Here is an 18,168-nt window from a genome sequence, read left to right on the forward strand (position 1 = left end):
AATTTCATTCGTCGCTGGAGCAAGCCATTGCACATTCCCCCATGAATTTGTTTTTATCCCAATTTTCCTATTGGTACCACGTCACCAAGTGAAGGATCCAAACAAAACTCTTGCAGAGCAGTGAGACCCCTCAGGCTTGGGAGCTGCCCACAGAAGCAAATATCGCATAACTACTTTTTAAATCTCTTTCCCACTCACCCCGCAAAACATAACTTATTATTCTCAGGGCTCGTTTTTTTGTGTGCCAAATTATAACCACATTTATATATAACTCACTGCACTTGAGAAGCTGGTCTAGTCACAGGTGGCTGCGTGGATTGGAATCCAGGATCTCAGCGGTACCAGCTCAGTGTCTTTGAGCCACCAGGCTTGGCTCTCCTTCGTGGATTGGAAAAGTTCTGAACCGTCTCCAGCGATGAATGCCGATGCACGCTCAAGCGGCGTTCACGCTCGCGAGGATTTCACCGACCACAGACAGGGCCCCCCACCACCGTTTAGCAATCATATGGTGGTAGAGGGGGGGGGGGCGAGGGGGGCCAGGGTCACGAGGTGGAGACGCAGTGGAGGGGGCAGGAAGGCGGAGGATTACGGCAGCTGTTAGCAGCTCTCACCGCCGCGCACACAGCCTGTCGCACACAACAAACGCACAAACGCACATAAGCAGCATGGCTGGTGTGTGTCACTGGACCAGGCGTGGCCATGTAGCCCAAAGTGCACCCAGCCTGGAGAGAATGAAACGGAGCACCTCCACACAGCATGGGGATCGCGATAGCAAGGCGAGCAGCTGATTTGTTGCGCCCATGATTGATCATGCCCACGATTGATTGGACGGGAAAAGAAAGAGAGGGGGGAGCAGCGGAATAAATGTTGGCCAAGTGAGGGGGCGACAGGATAGACACAGAAGCAGGATGGCAGGGGACGGGAGGGGAGTCAAGAGTTGGTCAACTTAAAACCGTACCTGCTCTGCCAACTTCCCCAGTCTGTGAGGCTATAAGCAGGAGGCAAGGAAAGGGAGGGAGGGGCGAGCAGGGTGGGGGGGGGGGAGGAATGGGGGTGGTTAGTGGAGGATAAAGGGGAATGGGACATGGGCATGGCGTGAGGTGGACAGCGGGTGGCGTCGCCGAGTTTTATCCGTGGCGTTTCAAAAGTGTGGTGTGGAAAACGTAATGGGTTTGGTTTAGTTTGCCAGTCCACATGGGTGGACGCAGGAGACACACACACACACACACGTGTGGAAGTGGAGGAATGATGAGAATGCACGTTTGCTCAAACGTCAATCGATGGGTGGTAAGATGTATGATGGAAGAAACAAAAATAAAACAACAATAAACACAACACGTCATGGTACACTTAACGATGAAAGATGAGGTCGGTTTGATTGTAAAACCACCAAGAAGGAAAAAGGTTATGTTTAAAAATGTACGTGTGACAGAGAGAGAGATTGGGATGGGGAGAGACAGAGAGATATTGGAGGGGGGGGGGGATGAGGTGGCAATGTGCATGGAAAGAGGATTGGGGCATTTGCAAGCCAGGGAGAAAAATGGAGAAGAGAGAAATAAGTCAAACACTTGAAACACGGACGGCTTGGAAGCAGTCGGGGGCCGGGGTGAACCCCTCGCGGTCTCCGTCGTGCGAGTCACAGGCCGAGGCGTCGGGAAAATTCTGCCCCAGTGACGGCAAAATTCTTGGCCCGGTGACAGAAATAAACCCCTGAGCCCAGCTTGCCTCCCCGAGACATACTCGTCTGGGCTGCTGGAGATTTCACAGAAGTCAACAAAACGGAAAACCTAACCCGACCCTGCTCGTCTTCATTGTTTGTGTGAGTAATTGTAAAAAAGAGCTAGCATGCAAGCGTGCGCGCGCGATTTGTAGAGCGCGCGGTATTGAAAAGGGTCAACCCAGACTAATGTTCATCTCACGGCAAGACCCCACGGCACGCGCCGATTTTCTCTAGCCGCCCATTGTTGCTGTCGCGGGGCTTGTTCAGCCCTGCCTCACGAAGCTGGTCCAGTGCCCAGGAACAGTTGGATATCACTCGCCACTGGTGTTAGCCGTGGCTGGGAAATAAAACCTCAGGTCGGTGTGTTTACAGCACAGTCCATTAACCAATGCACCAACACCCCCACCTCACATTTCAGTGTTGAATAGAATTTGCGCGCCGCCGATGTTAAGGAGCTACTCCCGTCAATATTTATGATCGCCCCATTTCCACAAACTCTTGCCCGGCTAAAACAGATCTCTAACGCAGCAGCAGCAGCATCTCTATTTTTAATGCGCGTTCTCAGCACAAGCCTCGATGTGCAGTTCCCAAAAGTCGTTTTCTCAAGCGTACGCCACGAACCGGTAAAGTGATTTAAAAATATCATCGCATCCAAAACGGCGTGTAACAAAGCCAGACAAAAAGGATGAATATTAAATCATAGAACATAGTAAAGGGAGAAGGTAGAATAGCAAAATACAAATGTCTGCAGCTACAATAAATTCCATGTGGATTTGAGATGAGGTCAGAGGTGAGGTGCGCGCAGACTCCCGGTGACGCACGCGTGCGAAAAAATTGATCGAGAGCAATCGGAATCCTTATCCATCCTGGAGGAATCCGATGAGCTATGAAGCTCATTTCCCACAGATGTCCAGTAGGGGCACGGGGTCACCTTACATTGAGGTGCAGAAAGGGGAGCGAGATGGCGACATCAACTCAAATCACAGCTCCGGGCTCTCCCCTCACACCGCTCAGTTCGGCCTCAGCCGCGGGGAGCAGTGGGCGCGGGCGGGCGGACGGGCGGGGGTGGCGGTGGGGGTCCTGGAGGAGACCCTGAAGGCCTACGGTGGGGGTGGCCCTAGCCGCCTTCGGATGGCGGGGGGCCCGGGCAGGGCGCGCGTGGGCGACGGCTCCCGTACCTGCAGGCACACGGCGAGGTTGACGCGGCAGCCGAAGGCGGTGCTGATGGCACGCGGGTGGAGGCCCAGGTCCTTGAAGAGCTTTGAGAACGACTGAGTGAGGGCGATGCGGGGCCGCTCCTCGGCCACCACCACGCACGTGCGCACGCGCGACAGGTCCAGGCCGCGTGCCTGCACACGCCACAACAAACGCGCAGATCCCCCGTGTAGCCTTTAACAGACGCTTGGGGCAAGTGCTGTTAGCGAGAAGCACCTATGAAGGTCGCCACGGCACGTGAGGGAGTGGGTGGCCAACACCACGCCCGGCCGCCTTTGTCTCCTTAATGGCGATGTTTGCACATCGCACCAGGTACTCATTTGGGGCCGAGTCGACCTAGGTGAGGCCCATGACCGGTTCAGATAATCGTCACTGGTGTTGGCAGTGAGCGGGAATCGAACCCGGGTCGGCAGGTTCGTAGCGCAGCGCGCTAACCGCTACACTGCCGCTCCCCACAACGATACACACACATCAACAGCCACGAGCTATCCACTGATGGACAAATCAATTCCCAAGACGTTTCCATCTCTCACGAGTTTTGATGCAATAAAACCATCTCGCTTCTACACATGCATTGATGTTGTAACTCCATCTCCGAGGAAGGCGTTCTCTCGGGTGTGTGTCCTCCTTTGGTTCCCACTTCACCGTCATTGTCGACCACTTCCAGCACTTTCAGCGATGCGTCGGGCCCAAGCCCAATGACTATTTCTTAACAGTCAATGTGACGCCTCTAACTTGCGTGTGTTCACCGGTCCACGTGTTCGCCTTTGGTCTCTTGGCGCAATTCGAAGCGCGCATTCGTTGCGCGCTTCTTAGTCGATGTCCACGTATCATCTCACACGCACGCGGGCGCGTGAAACACAAGAGGACGGAACGGCGGCAAGATCCGCCGAAAACCTGACCTTCAGGGCCTCGGTCTGCGCGCCCAGGCCTCGCGTGCACAGCTCCATGGCGGAGTATGAGCAGAAGGTGTCGCGCACGCGGTACTGGCTCACGGCCGACAGCCACAGCGACACATTCCCCTCCAGCTCCGACGGCGGGATCAGGATCGACTGGTGGCCCGAGTACACGCTGCACGCACGCACACGCGCGCACGTACGTACGTACACACGTGCCGTCACAGCGAGCCGGCGACCGCGCAAACGCGACGCAGGCGAGCGTCGTCGACGCGGAGTGTGTGCGTTGAACTTCTTTCGCTCCGTACGTAGCCGACCGCGCTAATCGGAAGGTGCGTATTATAGTGGCAACGGGCGGCACCGACCTGCTGATGCACCAGAGCACGAAGCCCAGGCCGCAGTAGGGGTCGAGGCAGACGGCGACCTCGCGCGACGGGTACAGCTCGCACTGCAGCTTCATGGAGCGGCACAGCGCGCTCGTGGCAGCGTGCGACATCTGGGAGGCGCGCACGCGGACATGCATGCGCGGCAAACGCACAGACGGCACACGCAGACACGCACGCAGCCCGTGATTGCACGCCCCCCAAGGCAGACAGGCGTAGCCGAGAGCGAAGGCCTATTCAGGCTGTCACGGCACAGCAGGGCACGGTTTAGCCAGCGCCACAACCCAGTACTGTTAACCAGCCACGGTAGCGAGATGTTAACTGCCTCGCCTGGTAGACAGGAGGTCATTGGTTTGATCCCGACCCTGACACCTGCTATATATTTTGAGTTTGTATGTCTCTTTCCCACGTGGTCACGGAGATTTTTTATCCAGGTCCTCCGGTTTTTCCCTCCACATTTCGAATCAACATCACCGTGATCAGCCACTTCATTTGGGCTATCATTTGTGGCCGGGATCGCTTCTCAAAAAGAGCCACATAGCTCAGTGGACCTTACATGGTAAAATAAAAATAGGCTACAGTTTTTAGTTTAATCCACGTGTGGCACACCACGTGTACAACGCCATGTGGCACCGTGCCCCGCTCCCCAAGCAGCCTCATCCTTTCTCCCATCGCTCATTTCAACAAAAACCGCCAAAAATGGTTTAGCTTTTAGTTGAACCTACACTCAGAGAGACAACAGTAGTCGCGTACGCACGCATGCACGCACGCACGCACCTTGACGCCAGCGAGCATGCCCGTGGTGGAGACGCTGAAGTCGAGGTAGGCCAGGGCGTCCGCGCTGCCCAGCGACACGATTTGTGGCGGCCGCTTCCTCGGCAGGTCGTCTGCACGCGCAAACGTCACGCGGGCAGCCTCACGCACTGTGCGTATGGAACGCTGTCGACTGCCTTTGTCTTAACGGTGCTCGTTTACAAGACGCCACTGAGGTACGCATTTTAGGCCAAGTTGACCTAGGGGAGTCCCATGACAAGGTCGAATTCATCTCGCCGGTGTTATCCACGTGTTTGCGAACCGCGCACACATTTCGCCGCGATGATCCCGCAGCGATCATATCTAAGTCGTATATATAGAAGTTTTCACAACTCTTAGATAAAAAGCCTCCCGTGAGAGATCAGTTGCCTTCATCACTGTCACTCATCTTCAATTTCACACCGAATCTCAAGGTGCGGCGCTCACACCCACGTGCCCGAGGGTGTTCTATGACAAAATGTGACAAAACTTATATACGATTTCTTCTGTATGTGTGCGTGCGTTCTTGCACGTGTGAACGCGTGTTCGTGAGATTGTGCGTGCGCGTGAGTGCGTGTGTATGTGCGAGCGTGTCAGCGCGTGTACTTGAAGCGCACATAGCCTGACACAAGCGCCGTGGTGATGTCACTGCCACTTAGTGGCGAATGGCGGTTGTTGCTGCTGTCAGCGCGTGTTTCAACGAATGTGTGAGTGAGCGAGCAAGTGAGCGAGCGAGCGAGTGAGCGGGCGAGTGAGAGAGACAGCAAGCAAGTGAGTGAGTAAGCGAGTGAACGAACGAGTGAGCAAGCAAGTAAGTGGGTGGGTGAGACAGAGCGAGCGAGCGAGTGAGTGAGCACACGAGCGAGAGAGCGAGCAAGTGAGTAAGCGAGAGAGAGAGCGAATAAGTGAAGCGAGTGAGCGAGAGAGAGAGTGAGTGAGACAGAGCGAGCGAGCGAGTGAGTGAGTGAGCGAGCGAGAGAGAGAGCGAGTGAGTGAGCGAGCGAGAGAGAGAGCGAGTGAGCGAGCGAGAGAGAGAGCGAGGAAGTGAAGCGAGTGAGCGAGAGAGAGAGTGAGCGAGCGAGTGAGCGAGAAAGAGAGCGAGCGAGTGAGCGAGAGAGAGAGCAAGTGAGTGAGCGAGCAGTCGTACCGGTGTCCAGCATGGGAGGCCACGTCTTCATGTCGACGGTGCCGCTCGCGTCTTTGGAGCGAAGCAGCTTCATGACGGTCTGCGTGGTGAGCACGCACACTGCTCGGCTCACCTGACCCCCCCGGGACCACGGAGGTCACGGCACCACAGGAGACAAAACACAGAGAGCGGTCAGGTTGCCGTTCTATATATAGTCCCAGCCGGACATGGAATCTTTCAATTGGGTAGAATTTCAATTGATCCATTAATTCCGGTTCAGTGTGAAGCAGATACATCAATTATGATGTTGTATTTGTGATAACTCATTCATTATATGTGGGATTTTGAGTTCCAGTGGAAGGAGGAAGAGGTACAGGCGAAGTGATGGGTCAACTCAGATTTCACCCAGGCGGTGAGAACTCAAGAGACCAGGACGTGAGTCTCATTTGCAAGTGGCCTGGGTCACCAAAAATTAATATGTAAAAAATACAACAACAACAACGAAGCAAACGGAAATCGGAGCGAACGCTACAAAATAGAGCCAGGGCAAAGGTAATCAAGGTTTTTTGGGATAGATCGCGTAAATATGAATACGTCCTTTACACACAACCACCCGAGGAAGCCAATTAGTAAGGCTTATCACGTAAACAAAATGTGCCAATTGGTTACTACTGCAGCACCACCGGTGTGTTGGAAAGTAAACCCACATTTACAATTTAAGTAGTACGACGTTTCGCTGGTGATTGCGACCGGCCTCATCAGGCGATTTGCCAGAATTGTGAACAAGTCCTCCTGTTTCGGTCTCAAATAGAGTAGGAAGATTAAATCAACGTGTGCCTATCAGGTGCGAAGATCAAAGGGGGGTTAATGTCATCGCATTAATTATATTTACGCGACTTAACCCTAAAACCTTCTGCATGAACATAAATATGACGTAAAAAAATTACCTGTAATGAAAGTTGGCTCTCACAAGTGGATTGAGGGTGATTATGGGCCTGATATGGAGGAGGCTCGTGAAGGACGCTACTACTGGTCAGTTGCAGGCAGTCGCCCTCCGACAACAACGGAGGGCAGAGAAGCGACGCTCGCAACAATGAGCGGAGCTCCTGGCGGCTATAAATGCAGCAAGTTGGCATAATAGGGGGCACAGGTGGTGCATCGGTCAGTCATCTCAGTCAGTCAGTGAACCTATAGCACCTGGGTCTGTCCCCTGAAATCCTGTCAGCGAGCTTTCGACACTCCACGTAGCCTCAACGTGCACCTGGCCTGGCACAGGCGCCGTGGTGAGATCACTGTCACTTAGTGGCGAATGGCGGGTCTTGGCATTGGTGTGTATAAGCAGGTGAGGGTGTACGGCAAACACCTCGATGATCATCTTGACGGTGGGGAGGGTGCTGGGGATGTTGTGGGGGTGCGGGGGCCGCACGGTCACAGGAACGCAGCCCAGGAAGAGGCAGCCGTAGAACGCCACGATCAGGTCGATGCCTGCGGTCACGTGCACACACGCAAATACACGCACACACGCACACAGCTACGGTCAAAAGCTTTACACCAACACACGCGTCCGAGCGTGAGCATACGTGTGCTTGCAAGTGTGTGGGGAGCGGGAGTGTAGCGGTTAGCGCGCTGCGCTACGAACCCAAAGACCCGAGTTCGATTCCGGCTCACGGCCAACACCAGTGATGATTATCGTAACCGGTTCTGGGCCTCCCCTAGGTCGACTCAGCTTCAGATGAGTACCTGGCACGGTGTGTAAACATCTGTACTTGGGAGACAAAGTCGACCGGGCGTGGTGCTGGCCACCCACCCCTCATAGGTGCTCGCTAGCAGCACTTGCCCATACTGTCTGCTAAGGCTGCACGGGGGATCTTTGCGGGGAGCGAAGGGGCAATGGTTGGGGTATTATGCCATGAACTTGGCGACCCGAGTTCTATTCTTGCTCACGACCAATAACAGTGGCGAATATTTGCAACCCGTCCTGGGCCTCTCCTCAGTCGACTCAGCCTTAAATGGCTACCTGGTGCGGTGTGTAAATAACAGCAATGTCGAGTGAAACTCGGCCGAGTTAGATGCTGGCTGCACCGCCCCCACGTGTGCCGTGCCGGTCCTCATAGGCGCTGCTCGCTAACAACAGCACTTGCCCCAACAGTCTGTTCAGGCTAGACGGGGGATCTTTGCCTTTGCGTGCGAGTACCGGGCGGGTAGACGAGGGCCACGTGGTCGCCCGGGTTGAGCCGTCCCCTCTCGGCCATCGCGGCCGCCACGCGCTCCGCTCGCCGCTGCAGCTGCACGCACGTGACGGCACTCGCGACGGCGCCCTGTGGGAAGACGCCGGGGTGGGGGGCACAGGGGGGCAAGGGGGGCAAGGGGGGCAGGCACAGGGGTCATTGGGAGCGTGGGGAAGCTGTCGGTGGGTTGTCCCACCCAGAATTCAAGTTCCTGCCTAGGTTGGCTCCTCATCGTCGTCGTCGTCAATGTCATCATCATCATCATCATCCACGACACTTACATTATTGAAATTACGTAGGTGTAGTGGATGATGACCACCATTATCATCCCCATCCATGCTGTCGTGATAATCAATATCTATATCCCAACTTGATGAAATAAAAAAAAATGTGGGGTCTACCGAAACTACAATGTTGATAAGATTGGCCCCCGCCATAAGAGTGTGGAGTTTCCATCACCGGCTCGTTGTGTTTCAGCAGGGACTCATTGACAGAATGGCGATTCTTTCCGTCTGCGTTTTTCGACGTCTCCATCACCAACATTTGTCTCCATTGATGCCATGAGCTTGAACGTTACAGCTCGCAAATGGAAGTTCGCACACATTGGGTAATTGTAAATAATCCAAACCACAACAACAACAACAGCAAGTGATCCACAAAGTTGCAACAACAACATGAGCACGTTGGGTGCGGACCGACGCGTCGGCGCGCGTCACGCGTGTGCTCGCACGCGCGTCGTACCCGTGCGTTGAGCAGAATGAAGAGCGTGTGGTCGGGCGTGCTCTGTGCCCGCCACTGCAGCAGCTCGGCGACGAACAGGTTCTGTGGACACGGCGGAGAGACACGTGGAGAAACAGAGCAGCGGGGTGAGCGAGCGAGCGAGGGAGCGAGGGAGGGAACGCGGGGAGTTTAAAAAATCACTCTTCGCTTTCCGGGGACACGCGCTCATTGTGAGAATTATGGGCGATGTACTACTACAGCACTACTATTTTTAAATCCTTTATATTAAGTTCACTTGCTTGCTTGCTTGCGCGCTTACGACCGTGCAAATCTTTCGGTCGTTTTTTAACCCACTTCCCGTGATCCAATCGAGCTGACATTTTGCACACAGACTCGTTGTGCGTGACAATTTATTTTCGTGAAAATTTTTTCCAAAATTTTACACATTTTAGGAATTTTTTTTTTATATTTAATTACCAATTGCTTAATGGTGGCAGGCAATCATCTGACCCATAGGTGGCAGCCATCTCAAGCCAGAGGACGAGAGGACTCTAGCCGCCACACATATAAAGGATTTATAGTGAAAAACTTTGTTTTTACGGGTTAATTTTTTATGTTACAAGGTAAGGCCCAAATAACCTGGAATGCAGGTTGAGCCTGTTCTAGGCTGCTGCTGCAGAGTTAGGTGATGGGCAGCAGAGGGCAGTGCAGCGAAAACAAACGGACTGTATCTCTCTGCTCTAACATCGATGCTCAACCGCCATTCACCACCCTGCCCGCACTGACCGGTGTGGCGAAGTATGGTCAAATAATCCACACCAACAGCACACAGCCTGGGGAAGCCCTCATCCAGCAACGGACCACCAGAAGTGCCGTACTCGTGTGTGAGCCGTCGTACGCTGTGTAAGACTGCGTTGTCGCAGCCTGATGGTTGCAACAGCATGGTCAGCGGCTCTGGGCCCTATGTATGTACAGTATGTTGAACTTCTTTCGCACCATACGTAGCCAACCTGTAGAGTAGCGAATCGCAATAATCGAGCCTTGTCGATGCTCTGCTGCACGTCACCACGTTGCCTACAACACGACTCAATAGTGGTCGAATGTGTCGTAGAGCCCTGATATGAAAAACTGCAGGACTCGACTATATTTTTGCACGTGGTGATCCAACGACATGAGACGGTAACGTGGCCACGGCAATGTGGAGCGTGCAGAGTGCCGGCACCTTCTTTGCGTGTTCGCTGTCGTCCAGAGGCCCAACGTCTCGCCCGCTCGCTTGCGCAATCCGCTTCCCGGCCACCAGGTTCCCAACCATCACGGAGGCGGGCCCCACCTCTGCACGAGCGCAAACGAGGGGCCACCCACATACGGACGCCCAGCCCCACGTTCAGCCCTCCTTGCATGCAGGGAGGTGCATTTCATATGCAGACTCTCTCGGCCAGCATTACCATTCACATCTGAGTTTCTTTCGGGTCGGATCACCGTGAAGGTCCGATGCCAAATCTTAACTGTAACCGACCTCCCATTACCCGACACAGTTAATCGATTCAAGTTGTCACGTGGGCAAATATGCACATTAATTTGGTTTTATCAGCATATAAAGTGGTATACGTTGACAATTTTTATTTTACCTTTTTCTGGAGATTAGATCCAGCATCATAAACTGTTAAGAGCTCAGCTTAACACGGAGCGTTACAATTAAAACAAAAGCGGGTGCAATTGGTTGCTCATTTTAGTGCTGTCAGCATCATGCCATGCGAAAAAGCGTCCATTCCAATTCCTCGCAGAGCGGTACAGCCCCACCAATGTCAGAGACCGGCCGGAGAAAGCAGATCTCACAGAGCTACCTCCGAGATCCCTTTTGCCTATGACCTTGCCCGCACAGCAGAGGGCGCACTTTCCCATCCGATCTGCCATGTGAGAGCAGTAATAGCCAAACCGATATATGTTTTAATTCTCAGATATGGAAATTGGCTAAATTAATTGCAGAACCAAATTTTTTTGTGCGGCCGTTGACGACCTGGCTGAGACCATCAACATGCACACGTGTAATCTTAGGTTTTTTCGGTAAAGTCACGTAGGTATTTATTATATTATTTTATTTATATTATTACTTTTATTATTTTTTATTTTATTTTTTACCTACGTGGTTTTTCCCGAACAACCTAAGATTATGATTCCTTGCAGTCACGAAAGCTTCAAATCTAGAATGCACACGTGTACACAAAAGCACACACGAAGACAAAGATCCCCCGTACAGCCTTAATAAACTGTTTGGGCAAGTGCTGTTAGCGAGCATCGATGAAGACCGGCACGGCACACAAGGGGGTAGGAGTCCAGCACCACGCACGGCCGCCTTTGTCTCCCCAGTGTCGATGTTTACAAATCTGAGTCGACCTCGGGAAGGCCCAGGACCGGTTCAGATAATCGTCACTGGTGTTGGTGGCCGTAAGCGGGAGTCCAACTCGGGTCATCGGGTTCGTAGCAAAGTGCGCTAACCGCAGTACTACCGCTCCCTAAGCATGCAAGCACGTACACACGCACGCACCCACAAGCACGCACACACACACACGCACGCACACACGTACGCGCACCTGGCTGCTTCTGCCGCGGCTTGGGCAGGTTGGTGACGCAGGTGTGGGGGCACATGAGCACGTTGCAGGGGTGCAGGGCCCCCTCGAGGAAGCGCTGACGCGTCTCCGACAGGTGGATTCCGCCCAGCGGCGTCTTGGGCAGCGTGTTGGCCGGCACCAGCGCCAGGCAGTACACGCCCGTCTGGTGGATGCTGTCGATGGCCTGGGGGGGGGGGGGCAGATAGGGGGGGTAATGTAGAGGGGTGGGAAGGGAGGGGTACAGCATGGAAGGGGTGCGGGAGGGGGGGTCAGGACGAGGGAGGAGGCAGTGCGGAGCAGAGCGAGAGAGATAAGAGTGAGGGACGAGGAGGAGGTCACGAGTGAAATCAATAAACCGATGCCTTTCATTTAACCTCCTGATACTCCACTGAGATTTGTTATCTGTTCGTCAAATAACGCTTGGGGTAGCTACGGCCACGCAAGGAGGAGCTTTATGAATTATCACAACTTTAATGGCTGGGCAATTAAAAAAATGCGCAGCGGGGGGTGGGAAGGGTGTCAATTGCGACGGCAGGCGACTTCCGGCTGCGTCGGCGCCAACGGCGTTGCGGGGGCGTTTCACGATGCCCACGTTGGGGGCCACAGGCATCGATCGCCGACCCCGCGAAGGTCACGCAGCCCGCCGAGCCGTGGCGGCTGGCAGGTTGCCTCGTTAGCGGCTAACAAGGCGGGCGGGCGAGCGAGCGGGCGGGCGGGCGAGCAAGCGAGCGCTGTACCTGCAGCACGCGGCTCATCCACTGGAAGCTGTCTTCCTCCGAGGCGTCCGGGCGCTGCTCGGCCACCACCACGATTCGCTCCTCGTGCAGGACGGTGACGGAGAACACCGTGATGCTGCACGCACGCAAAAGACAAAGATCCACCCCCCCCCCCCCCCCCGTATAGCCTTTAACAGACTGTAGGGGCAAGTGCTGTTCATGAGTAGCACCTATGAAGGCTGACATGGAACAAGAGGGGGTGGCTGACCAGCACCATGCCCAGCCACTTTGATCTCCCGAGTGATGATGTTGACACACCACACCAGGTACTCATTTGAGACTGAGTCGACTTAGGGGAGGCCCAAGACTAGTTCAGATATTCGTCATTGGTGTTGGCCGTGATCAGGAATCGAACCCGGATCGCTGGGTTCGTAGCGCAGCGCGCTAACCTCAACACTACCGCTCCCCACACACGCACAGACACACGCACGCTCGCTGGTTATAATAAGCCCAAGATTTTGTCAATTTGCATAATTATCGTGAGAGGCATGGCTCTGCAACTGTTTGCGCATGCCACTGGAATCTTTGGCCTTCTATACTGACCAGACATCATAATATGTCAAGGTTATTTGTACCTCAGAGGTACCCCAGTGCCCGTACAAGCTCACACTTTTAACATTTAATATTTTGCCCCCGTTTGCATGCTATTCGTGCATTCGGCGCCATGGCACGAGGCTACCGTATCTCTCTCAGTGCCACCCTCCGAGTTGCCTTTTTCAAGTGACCTCCACTCCACACGGTCGGGGGGCAGCACCTTCCCCACCCGCTGTGCTCGCCACTGAGAGTTGCGTTTGTCACATGACAGTCAAACTAGATAATTTTTTAAAAATTTCTGTCAGCTGGAATTTATCCCGTTTGAGTGCACAACTAAATTTAACGCGATGGTGACCAGGCTGAGACGATCGACTCACGCACTCGCGTACAGCACAGCGTGACGGCTACGTTGCTACGCGTGCCCTCGCACGCCCACGTGTGCCGCACGCTGCACCAGCAGGTCACGGGACAGACCGCGGCGCCATGGGTTGACTGACGGACATGGTAGACGCAACACCTGTTGTGCCCAATGCGCCGCCTTCGCTGACGTTTTAGCCGCCCGGCGCTCGGCTCGTTGTTGAGAGTGCCGCTCTCAGCTCTCCGTTGTACACGCATGCACACAGACAAAGATCCCCCGTATAGCCTGAACAGACTGTTGGGGCAAGTGCTGTTAGTGAGCATACCGCACCAGGTACTCATTTGAGGCTGAGTCGACCTAGGGGAAAGCATTGGGCCGTGATCGGGAAACGAACCTGGGTCGCTGGGTTTGTAGCGCAGCGCTCGAACCGCTACAATACACTACCGCTCCCCACAGACGCATGTGCGGATGCACACGCACACATGCACACGCACACATGCACACATGCACACACGCACACATGCACACGCAAGCTCACCGTCCGCGGTAGACGAACTTCATGGGCTCCACGGCGAGCGCGGTGGCCACGATGTCGTCCCCGTTGTGTCGACGGCCGCCCACCACCATGAGCCCGTCCATCTTCCCCACCACGAACACGAGTCCGCCCTGCGCAAAGACAAAGATCTCCCATGTAGGCCTCACACAGGCTGTTGAGGCAAGCGCTATTAGCACCTATGAAGGCCGGCATGGTATATGAGGGGGTGGGTGGCCAACACCACACCTGGCCGCCTTGGTCTCCCCAGTGCATTTACACCCCATACCAGGTACTTATTTCATGCCGAGCCGACCTAGGGGAGGCCTAGGACCAGGTCAAGTAAACGTAACTGGTGTTGGTGGCCATGAGCGGGAGTCGAACTCGGGTTGCCGAGTTATGCTGCCGCTACGTACATACGTACAGACACAAACACACATGCATGCAGACGCACACATGCGCACAAACACGCGCAGATATGGACACGTGCACACACAAATGCATTTCCGACACACGGCACGCGCGGTCATCTAGGCCGTCGCGGGCTGCGCTGTTCCTGTCTGGCCACACGTGCCGTGACAATGTCCACCCACAGCGACGACAAGTTTGTTCTCAGACTCGGTGGCCGCTATCCGAGTGAACGAGCTCGCGTTTAGTTTCGTGCGTTCGTCGCGTCGCAAGGCTGCGGTCGCTCGCTGCTCGGGCAGGCGTCTCCCTCTCTCTCTCTCTGCGTGCGTCTCTGTCGTTTTGTCCGTGTGCGAGGAACTCACGGGCCCCAGGAATCCCAGCATGCTGCTGCGCACAAAGGGGACTTCGCTGACGGGGACTCCCGCGTCGTCCACCGGGAAAACCTGCCGCCCCCACACGCAAACGCCCGGTTCAGGGGGCAGAAGGATACAACGCACGACGCGGTGATGATGGTGGTGGTGGTGGTGGTGACCGTATGTGTGGGCGCCAAGGTGGATAGATGTTAACTACCTCGCCTGGTATACAGGAAGTCGTCGGTTCGATCCCGAACCTGACGCCTGCTGTACATTTGGAGTTTGCATGTCTATCTCCTCGTGGTCGTGTGGATTTTTTTCCGGGCCCTCTGGTTTTCCCCTCCGCATTTAGAATCAACATCACGTGTTTAGAGTATTTGGCTACTGCTATGCATCTCCACGTGATAAGCCACTTTGGTCAGCTATTATTTGTGGCCAGGTCGCTTCTGAAAAAGACCCTTAAAGCTCAATGGGCCTTACCTGTTAGAATATTATTTTTATAAATGGCTCAGTATGAATGTTGAACTTATTTCGCACAGTACGTAGCCCTACCGTGCTAATCGGAGGTGCGGCGGAAGGAAAACAAACTAAACGCAAAAATCAGTTCTAAAGAAATTAGTCTTCAATCTAGATGATGTAAAAGTGCATTGCTCCGGTGGTTTCCTAATAATGGAAGGAAGAGCGTTCCAGACGGCCGCAGAAGCGCATCTGAAAGCACTCAATGCGGTTACCATATTTGTTCGACGGCTAGCCAAAAAGCCGCTGCGAGGATGACCATGATGGCTTACGCGCCTTGACGAGATCAGCGAGGTACTGTGGTTAATTTGTGGCAAGCCACAAATTAATTGACGTGGTGCTGTGCAGGGCAGCAGACAGCGGGGCACAATAGGGATGGGCAGGACTGGGTAGGGCAGAGCAGAGTATGGCAGGACAGGGTGTATAGCGGCAGGTGAGAGGTGGGTACACGAGGGCAAGGTAGAGCGGGTGGAAATGGGAAGGTTACAAGAGGTGGAGAAGAGCAGGGCTGGGCTGCGCAGGACATGGCAGCAGGGCAGGGTAGGGGAGGGGAGGGTAGAGCAGGGTAAGAGTACAGCAGGGTAGCGTAGGGCAGGGTAGGGGAGGGGAGGGTAGAGCACGGTAAGAGGACAGCAGGGTAGCGCAGGGCAGGGTAGGGGAGGGGAGGGTAGAGCAGGGTAAGAGTACAGCAGGGTAGCGTAGGGCAGGGTAGGGGAGGGGAGGGTAGAGCAGGGTAAGAGTACAGCAGGGTAGCGTAGGGCAGGGTAGGGGAGGGGAGGGTAGAGCAGGGTAAGAGGACAGCAGGGTAGCGTAGGGCAGGGTAGGGGAGGGGAGGGTAGAGCAGGGTAAGAGTACAGCAGGGTAGCGTAGGGCAGGGTAGGGGAGGGGAGGGTAGAGCAGGGTAAGAGGACAGCAGGGTAGCGTAGGGCAGGGTAGGGGAGGGGAGGGTAGAGCAGGGTAAGAGTACAGCAGGGTAGCGTAGGGCAGGGTAGGGGAGGGGAGGGTAGAGCAGGGTAAGAGTACAGCAGGGTAGCGTAGGGCAGGGTAGGGGAGGGGAGGGTAGAGCAGGGTAAGAGTACAGCAGGGTAGCGTAGGGCAGGGTAGGGGAGGGGAGGGTAGAGCAGGGTAAGAGGACAGCAGGGTAGCGTAGGGCAGGGTAGGGGAGGGGAGGGTAGAGCAGGGTAAGAGGACAGCAGGGTAGCGTAGGGCAGGGTAGGGGAGGGGTGGGTAGAGCACGGTAAGAGGACAGCAGGGTAAGAGTACAGCAGGGTAGCGTAGGGCAGGGTAGGGGAGGGGAGGGTAGAGCAGGGCAGGGTGGGGCAATGGCAGGAAAGAGCAGAGCTGGGCTGAGCAGGGTATGGCAGGATCCAGCAAGGTAGGGAAATGGCAGGGTATAGAATGGCAGGGTACAGCAGTGCAGGGTAGAGCAGAGTAGACAGGGCACGGTAGAGCAGGGTAAAGTAAGGGCAGGGCAGGGTAAGAGTTGGGCAGGGCAGGGTAGGACAGGGTAAGGGTAGAGCACGGAAGAGCAGGGTAGAGAAATGGCAAGCAAGAGCCGGGCTGGGAAGGGCGGGGCACCTCAAAGGTGTGCTTGGTGATGCCAGCGAGTCCCAGGTAGGAGGTGCCGGTGCAGGGAGAGGACACGCACAGCTCCCCCACCTCGTCGGTGCGGCACAGGAACGGCACCCCGTCCGGCCGCACCACGCACACCGCGGCTGGAGACCAACGAAAAGATCGCCCACGAAGGCTGTATAACGTTTCGGGGCAAGCTCTGTCGTGAAGGAGGGAACGGTGCACCCACGAGGAGGGGTGATGTGGCCAGCGTCACGCCCGCCGGGATAACGTTTTGTCACCCCGGTGCTGATATTCAGACACCACGCCAGGTACTCGTTTGAGGCTGAGTCGACATAGGGGACATCCACCAGGATCGGTTGAAATATAAATTTGTGTGGCCAGGTTCGTAACGCAGCGCGCTAACCGCGACACTGCCGCTCCCCACGCACACGTGCATGTACGCACGCACGCATACACGCACGCACGCATGCACGCACGCACGCACGCACGCACAGACGCACGCACGCACGCACGCACAGACGCACGCACGCACACACGCACATACACACACGCACGCACGCACGCATACACGCACGCACGCATACACGCACGCACGCATACACGCACGCACGCATACACGCACGCACGCATACACGCACGCACGCACACACGCACGCACGCATACACGCACGCACGCACACACGCACGCACGCACGCATACACGCACGCACACATACACGCACGCACGCATACACGCACGCACGCAGCCACACGCACCTCCCGGCATGACGCTGCCCACATCCTGCACCGTGAGCACCGAGAGCTTCTCCTCCGAGTCGACGCGGATCGTCCCGTGGCTCAGGCCGTGCATCGAGAGGACGCCGCGGCCCGCGGGGAGGGGCAACCCGTCCTCGCTCGGCCTGCACGCACGTACGCACACATGCCCGCGTGCACGCACGCACCAGCATGCCACGTGTGAACCCTCACACACAGTCACGGCAGTATGGTGCTGTGTGCCGCAATGGCGCTATGTGGTAGTGCGAGTGTGGTAGTGGTGGTGCGGTGCGTGACGGTGGTACGGTGCGGTGTGCGGTGGTGGTACGGTGCGGTGTGTGGTGGTGGTGCGGTGCGCGGCGGTGGTGCGGTGCAGCGTGTGTTGGTGGTGCGGTGTGTGGTGTGGGGTGGTGGTGCGGTGGTAAAGCGGTGGTGCGGTGCCGCATGTGTTGGTGGTGCGGTGTGTGGTGTGCGGTGGTGGTGCGGTGGTAAGGCGGTGGTGCGAACCTGCGGATGGCGATGGTGAGCACCTCGGGGGAGCCGGCGCAGGGGCAGATTGCCTCGGGCAGCAGCCCCTTGCTCTGGAACACGTTGAGGAACGCGTCGCATGACGAGATCGACCCTACGCCACGCACACACACGCAGGCATGCGCACACACACATGCAGTCTCTCG

General features: G+C 55.7%; 1 protein-coding gene across 12 annotated transcripts in view; it reads right to left on the reverse strand.

The window, feature by feature from the left end:
• LOC144953454 (disco-interacting protein 2 homolog C-like) overlaps positions 1-18,168 on the reverse strand; it is a 161,205-nt gene that overhangs the window by 13,063 nt on the left and 129,974 nt on the right. For 9 of the 12 annotated variants that reach the window (XM_078884466.1, XM_078884532.1, XM_078884047.1 and 6 more), the window contains 17 exons: positions 18,002-18,116; positions 17,498-17,640; positions 16,745-16,881; positions 14,660-14,740; positions 13,896-14,023; positions 12,427-12,541; positions 11,672-11,873; positions 10,303-10,412; positions 9,102-9,182; positions 8,327-8,450; positions 7,496-7,617; positions 6,154-6,265; positions 4,992-5,101; positions 4,197-4,327; positions 3,838-4,006; positions 2,899-3,069; positions 959-988 (listed from right to left, as the gene is read on the reverse strand). In XM_078884466.1, the coding sequence (XP_078740592.1) occupies positions 959-988; positions 2,899-3,069; positions 3,838-4,006; positions 4,197-4,327; positions 4,992-5,101; positions 6,154-6,265; positions 7,496-7,617; positions 8,327-8,450; positions 9,102-9,182; positions 10,303-10,412; positions 11,672-11,873; positions 12,427-12,541; positions 13,896-14,023; positions 14,660-14,740; positions 16,745-16,881; positions 17,498-17,640; positions 18,002-18,116 (2,081 nt within the window). Of the gene's footprint in view, positions 1-958; positions 989-1,049; positions 1,350-2,898; positions 3,070-3,837; positions 4,007-4,196; positions 4,328-4,991; positions 5,102-6,153; positions 6,266-7,495; positions 7,618-8,326; positions 8,451-9,101; positions 9,183-10,302; positions 10,413-11,671; positions 11,874-12,426; positions 12,542-13,895; positions 14,024-14,659; positions 14,741-16,744; positions 16,882-17,497; positions 17,641-18,001; positions 18,117-18,168 lie in introns of those variants that run through there. The other 3 variants (XM_078884187.1, XM_078884308.1, XM_078884741.1) reach the window with 2 other exon arrangements.

The sequence above is a fragment of the Lampetra fluviatilis genome, chromosome 1, assembly GCF_964198595.1.
Source record: "Lampetra fluviatilis chromosome 1, kcLamFluv1.1, whole genome shotgun sequence".
NCBI classification, from domain to species: domain Eukaryota; kingdom Metazoa; phylum Chordata; class Hyperoartia; order Petromyzontiformes; family Petromyzontidae; genus Lampetra; species Lampetra fluviatilis.